Here is a 7,115-nt window from a genome sequence, read left to right as displayed (position 1 = left end):
ACCTATCAACCTGCAAGTCTTTGGCTGTGGGAGGAAACCGGAGCACCCGGCGGAAACCCACACAGGTCACAGGGAGAACTTGCAAACTCCGCACGGGCAGTACCCGGAACCGAACCCGGGTCGCTGGAACTGAGAGGCTGCGGTGTTAACCGCTGTGCCGCCCTTCTCCATTACGAATCTAAAATTTGCGATACGATGATCGCTCTTCCCCGACACGATGATCACTCTTCCCCAAGTGCTCCCCCGGTGACACTCGGTCCACCTCACTCTCCAGCCATGCCTCCTTTCTAGTTGGGCTGAGGACATACTGGTCAAGGAAGATCTCCTGAACGTTTTTCAGAAATTCCTCCCGCCCCCTTTCCCTTTTACACTAAAATTATCCCAGTTGCTATTTGGGCAAATAAAGTCCCCTAAAATCACCGCTCTATAGTTCTTGAGCATCTCTGCGGAGCACGTGCCCGGCTGATGTAGGGTGTGCATGAAGGAGGGCGCGAGCAGGATATAGTGAAGGCAGACATGGTGTCTGAATTGTAGAAGTTTATTGTAAAAACAGATTACAATATCACAGAACGGAACATCAGACGTAAAACTAGCTGAGGTGAGGCAGCGAAGGTTGGGGGTCAATCCTTGGTAATCTCGGGGTTCGGCGGGTCAGGAATTTGTTAACAGGGATTCCCATCTCCGTCTCCATCCTTGTGACGCCCGGGATTCTCACTCAGTCTTCCGCAGTCTTCTGACGGCCTCCAATCCCTGATCTTCGCACCAGACCTTGGTCGACTTGACGCCCTTGACCTTCTCATCGGGCCTTCCGCAGCTTGACCTGCCGGCGACCTCTGACCCCCGAGCCTTTCAGCGTCTTCTGCAGTCTGAACTTGCCGCCGAGCCTCTGGCCCCTGACGCCCGACCCCCGACCTCCAACCCCGCGCCCCGTCGCTTTCCGGCTCTGCTGGGCTTTCTTCGGCTTCTGGGCGGAGCTGGGGTCACCACGGGGTTGCTGGACGTTCGACCCCTGACCCTCGCCAGCCGCTGCCAGTTCAGCCTCGCCGGCAGGCGTTTCCGCTGCGTCGGCCCTCGGTGGCACAGAGTTGGCAAACTTCTTGAACTTGGCAACAAAGAAGCCGTCCATGTTGTGAGTGTGCGGATAAAAACGTCGAGTGAGGCGAAGGGAGGGGTGGAAACGGCGCTCCTGGAACCTGTGAACATATCGAGATGGAGGGAGTCACTAGAGGGTCACTCGCTGTCTAACTGTACAGAGTCACTGTTTATTCAGGGTGAGGATCACTCACTGTGTAACTGTGCAGAGTCACTGTTTATTCAGGGTGAGGATCACTCACTGTGTAACTGTACAGAGTCACTGTTTATTCAGGGTGAGGATCACTCACTGTGTAACTGTACAGAGTCACTGTTTATTCAGGGTAAGTGTCACTCACTGTGTAACTGTACAGAGTCACTGTTTATTCAGGGTGAGGATCACTCACTGTGTAACTGTACAGAGTCACTGTTTATTCAGGGTAAGTGTCACTCACTGTGTAACAGTACAGAGTCACTGTTTATTCAGGGTGAGGATCACTCACTGTGTAACTGTACAGAGTCGCTGTTTATTCAGGGTAAGGATCACTCACTGTGTAACTGTACAGAGTCACTGTTTATTCAGGGTGAGGGTCACTCACTGTGTAACTGTACAGAGTCACTGTTTATTCAGGGTAAGTGTCACTCACTGTGTAACTGTACAGAGTCACTGTTTATTCAGGGTGAGGGTCATTCACTGTGTAACTGTACAGAGTCACTGTTTATTCAGGGTGAGGATCACTCACTGTGTAACTGTACAGAGTCACTGTTTATTCAGGGTGAGGGTCACTCACTGTGTAACTGTACAGAGTCACTGTTTATTCAGGGTAAGTGTCACTCACTGTGTAACTGTACAGAGTCTCTGTTTATTCAGGGTGAGGGTCACTCACTGTGTAACTGTACGGAGTCACTGTTTATTCAGGGCGAGGATCACTCACTGTGTAAACGTACAGAGTCACTGTTTATTCAGGGTGAGGATCACTCACTGTGTAACTGTACAGAGTCACTGTTTATTCAGGGTAAGTGTCACTCACTGTGTAACTGTACAGAGTCACTGTTTATTCAGGGTGAGGATCACTCACTGTGTAACTGTACAGAGTCACTGTTTATTCAGGGTGATGGTCACTCACTGTGTAACTGTACAGAGTCACTGTTTATTCAGGGTGAGGATCACTCACTGTGTAACTGTACAGAGTCACTGTTTATTCAGGATGAGGATCACTCACTGTGTAACTGTACAGAATCACTGTTTATTCAGGATGAGGATCACTCACTGTGTAACTGTACAGAGTCACTGTTTATTCAGGGCGAGGATCACTCACTGTGTAACTGTACAGAGTCACTGTTTATTCAGGGTGAGGATCACTCACTGTGTAACTGTACAGAGTCACTGTTTATTCAGGGTGAGGATCACTCACTGTGTAACTGTACAGAGTCACTGTTTATTCAGGGTGAGGATCACTCACTGTGTAACTGTACAGAGTCACTGTTTATTCAGGATGAGGATCACTCACTGTGTAACTGTACAGAATCACTGTTTATTCAGGGTGAGGATCACTCACTGTGTAACTGTACAGAGTCACTGTTTATTCAGGGTGAGGATCACTCACTGTGTAACTGTACAGAGTCACTGTTTATTCAGGGTGAGGATCACTCACTGTGTAACTGTGATTTAAATATAAATTACCTTGTAAAACCTTCTTTGCCAAAATCTAAACCGGTCGGTACCAATTTGACGTTCCGTTTTTTCAGAGCATAATCGACAACCCACTCATTCTCCTCGACCTGGGAACAGAGAGACAGCAAGGATGAGTCCGGGAAGGGGTTAAAGTGAAGCCCCCTGCAGTCCGGGAACGGGCTAAACCGAGGCCCCCGTCCAGGAATGGGTTAAACTGAAGCCCCCTGCAGTCCGGGAATGGGTTAAACCGAGGCCCCCGTCCGGGAATGGGTTAAACTGAAGCCCCCTGCAGTCCGGGAATGGGTTAAACAGAGGCCCCCGTCCGGGAAGGGGTTAAAGTGAAGCCCCCGTCCGGGAATGGGTTAAACTGAAGCCCCCTGCAGTCCGGGAATGGGTTAAACCGAGGCACCCGTCCGGGAATGGGTTAAACTGAAGCCCCCTGCAGTCCGGGAATGGGTTAAACCGAGGCACCCGTCCGGGAAGGGGTTAAACTGAAGCCCCCTGCAGTCAAGGAAGGGGTTAAACCGAGGCACCCGTCCGGGAATGGGTTAAACTGAAGCCCCCTGCAGTCCGGGAATGGGTTAAACCGAGGCACCCGTCCGGGAAGGGGTTAAACTGAAGCCCCCTGCAGTCAAGGAAGGGGTTAAACCGAGGCACCCGTCCGGGAATGGGTTAAACTGAAGCCCCCTGCAGTCCGGGAATGGGTTAAACAGAGGCACCCGTCCGAGAAGGTGTTAAACTGAAGCCCCCTGCAGTCAAGGAAGGGGTTAAACCGAGGCACCCGTCCGGGAATGGGTTAAACTGAAGCCCCCTGCAGTCCGGGAATGGGTTAAACAGAGGCCCCCGTCCAGGAAGGGGTTAAACTGAAGCCCCCTGCAGTCCGGGAATGGGTTAAACCGAGGCACCCGTCCGGGAATGGGTTAAACTGAAGCCCCCTGCAGTCCGGGAATGGGTTAAACAGAGGCCCCCGTCCGGGAAGGGGTTAAAGTGAAGCCCCCGTCCGGGAATGGGTTAAACCGAGGCACCCGTCCGGGAATGGGTTAAACTGAAGCCCCCTGCAGTCCGGGAATGGGTTAAACCGAGGCCTCCGTCCAGGAATGGGTTAAACTGAAGCCCCCTGCAGTCCGGGAATGGGTTAAACCGAGGCCTCCGTCCAGGAATGGGTTAAACTGAAGCCCCCTGCAGTCCGGGAATGGGTTAAACCGAGGCACCCGTCCGGGAATGGGTTAAACTGAAGCCCCCTGCAGTCCGGGAATGGGTTAAACAGAGGCCCCCTGCAGTCCGGGAATGGGTTAAACCGAGGCCCCTGTCCGGGAATGGGTTAAACCGAGGCCCCCGTCAGAGAAAGGGTTAAACTGAAGCCCCCTGCAGTCCGGGAATGGGTTAAACAGAGGCCCCCGTCGGGGAAGGGGTTGAACTGAAGCCCCCTGCAGTCCGGGAATGGGTTAAACCGAGGCCTCCGTCCAGGAATGGGTTAAACAGAGGCCCCCGTCCGAGAAAGGGTTAAACTGAAGCCCCCTGCAGTCCGGGAAGGGGTTAAACTGAAGGCCCCGTCCAGGAAGGGGTTAAACCGAGAGGGATGCTGCACAAGAGCAGCCTGCTCAGCCAAGGTCTGTGTGTATGTTGGTGGGATCTTGCTGTGCGTGGGATTCTCACCATGACGGAGCAGGTACAGTAGACGAGGTAGCCGCCGGTTTCGGAGCAAGCGTCTAGACAGTCGATGGCCGAAAGCAGCAACTCCTTCTGCAGGTGGGCACAGCGCTGGATATCCCGATCCTCCTAGGGACAGAGATCGGGAATAACGGTCAGCGGAACAGAGAGAGACCGCGGGAATAACGGTCAGCGGAGCAGAGAGAGACCGCGGGAATAACGGTCAGCGGAGCAGAGAGAGACCGCGGGAATAACGGTCAGCGGAGCAGAGAGAGACTGCGGGAATAACGGTCAGCGGAGCAGAGAGAGACTGCGGGAATAACGGTCAGCGGAGCAGAGAGAGAGCGGGAATAACGGTCAGCGGAGCAGAGAGAGAGCGGGAATAACGGTCAGCGGAGCAGAGAGAGAGCGGGAATAACGGTCAGCGGAGCAGAGAGAGAGCGGGAATAACGGTCAGCGGAGCAGAGAGAGAGCGGGAATAACGGTCAGCGGAGCAGAGAGAGAGCGGGAATAACGGTCAGCGGAGCAGAGAGAGAGCGGGAATAACGGTCAGCGGAGCAGAGAGAGAGCGGGAATAACGGTCAGCGGAGCAGAGAGAGAGCGGGAATAACGGTCAGCGGAGCAGAGAGAGAGCGGGAATAACGGTCAGCGGAGCAGAGAGAGAGCGGGAATAACGGTCAGCGGAGCAGAGAGAGAGCGGGAATAACGGTCAGCGGAGCAGAGAGAGAGCGGGAATAACGGTCAGCGGAGCAGAGAGAGAGCGGGAATAACGGTCAGCGGAGCAGAGAGAGAGCGGGAATAACGGTCAGCGGAGCAGAGAGAGAGCGGGAATAACGGTCAGCGGAGCAGAGAGAGAGCGGGAATAACGGTCAGCGGAGCAGAGAGAGAGCGGGAATAACAGGGCGAGCTGGAGAGACAGCGGGAAAAACAGGGCGAACGGGGGAAAGAGAGCGGGAATAACAGGGCGAACTGGGGAGAGAGAATGGGAATAACAGGGCGAACGGGGGAAAGAGAGCGGGAATAACAGGGCGAACTGGGGAGAGAGAACGGGAATAACAGGGCGAACGGGGGAGAGAGAACGGGAATAACAGGGCGAACGGGGGAGAGAGAACGGGAATAACAGGGCGAACGGAAGAGAGAGAACGGGAATAACAGGGCGAACGGGGGAGAGAGAGGGGACAGAGAGGAATAACATGGTGAGCGGGTGAGAGAGAGAGGGGACAGAGGGGGAATAACAGGGTAAGCAGGGGAGAGAGAGGGGACAGAGGGGGAATAACAGGGTGAGCGGGGGAGAGAGAGGGGACAGAGAGGAATAACATGGTGAGCGGGTGAGAGAGAGAGGGGACAGAGGGGGATAACAGGGTGAGCGGGGGTAGAGAGAGAGGGGACAGAGGGGGAATAACAGGGTGAGCGGGGGAGAGAGGGGACAGAGGGGGAATAACAGGGTGAGCGGGGGTAGAGAGAGAGGGGACAGAGGGGGATAACAGGGTGAGCGGGTGAGAGAGAGAGGGGACAGAGGGGGATAACAGGGTGAGCGGGGGAGAGAGAGAGGGGACAGAGGGGGATAACAGGGTGAGCGGGGGTAGAGAGAGAGGGGACAGAGGGGGAATAACAGGGTGAGCGGGGGAGAGAGGGGACAGAGGGGGAATAACAGGGTGAGCAGGGGAGAGAGAGAGGGGACAGAGGGGAATAACAGGGTGAGCGGGGGAGAGAGGGGACAGAGGGGGAATAACAGGGTGAGCGGGGGAAGAGAGAGAGGAGACAGATGGGTGAGCAGGGGAGAGAGAGGGGACAGAGGGGGAATAACAGGGTGAGCGGGGGAGAGAGAGAGGGGACAGAGGGGGAATAACAGGGTGAGCGGGGTAGAGAGAGGGGACAGAGGGGGAATAACAGGGTGAGCGGGGGAGAGAGAGGGGACAGAGGGGGAATAACAGGGTGAGCGGGGGAGAGAGAGAGGGGACAGAGGGGGAATAACAGGGTGAGCGGGGTAGAGAGAGGGGACAGAGGGGGAATAACAGGGTGAGCGGGGGAGAGAGAGGGGACAGAGGGGGAATAACAGGGTGAGCGGGTGAGAGAGAGAGGGGACAGAGGGGAATAACAGGGTGAGCGGGGGAGAGAGAGAGGGGACAGAGGGGGAATAACAGGGTGAGCGGGGGAAGAGAGAGAGGACAGAGGGGAATAACAGGGTGAGCGGGGGACAGAGGGGAATAACAGGGTGAGCGGGGGAAGAGAGAGAGGACAGAGGGGAATAACAGGGTGAGCGGGGGACAGAGGGGAATAACAGGGTGAGCGGGGGAGAGAGAGAGGGGACAGAGGGGGAATAACAGGGTGAGCGGGGGAGAGAGAGAGAGGGGACAGAGGGGGAATAACAGGGTGAGCGGGGGAGAGAGAGAGGGGACAGAGGGGGAATAACAGGGTGAGAGGGGGAGAGAGAGAGGGGACAGAGGGGGAATAACATGGTGAGCGGGAGAGAGAGAGGGGACAGAGGGGGAATAACAGGGTGAGAGGGGGAGAGAGAGAGGGGACAGAGGGGGAATAACAGGGTGAGAGGGAGAGAGAGAGAGGGGACAGAGGGGGAATAACAGGGTGAGCGGGGGAAGAGAGAGAGGGGACAGATGGGTGAGCGGGGGAGAGAGAGGGGACAGAGGGGGAATAACAGGGTGAGCAGGGGAGAGAGAGGGGACAGAGGGGGAATAACAGGGTGAGCGGGGGTAGAGAG

At 55.6% G+C, this 7,115-nt stretch overlaps 1 protein-coding gene across 1 annotated transcript; it reads right to left on the bottom strand.

The window, feature by feature from the left end:
- Positions 1 to 522: 522 nt before the first annotated feature.
- On the bottom strand, positions 523 to 4,525 carry LOC137362371 (28S rRNA (cytosine(4447)-C(5))-methyltransferase-like; the record flags this gene model as incomplete). Its single annotated transcript, XM_068026777.1, has 3 exons — positions 523 to 1,193; positions 2,756 to 2,853; positions 4,403 to 4,525. Coding segments are annotated over 3 exons (618 nt in total), but the record flags the coding sequence as incomplete, so codon positions are not given.
- Positions 4,526 to 7,115: the final 2,590 nt, after the last annotated feature.

This window comes from Heterodontus francisci, unplaced genomic scaffold (assembly GCF_036365525.1).
Source record: "Heterodontus francisci isolate sHetFra1 unplaced genomic scaffold, sHetFra1.hap1 HAP1_SCAFFOLD_1397, whole genome shotgun sequence".
Classification (NCBI taxonomy): Eukaryota; Metazoa; Chordata; class Chondrichthyes; order Heterodontiformes; family Heterodontidae; genus Heterodontus; species Heterodontus francisci.
The sequence above is the reverse complement of the archived record's forward strand: the minus strand, read 5'-3'. Positions and strand labels throughout refer to the sequence as shown.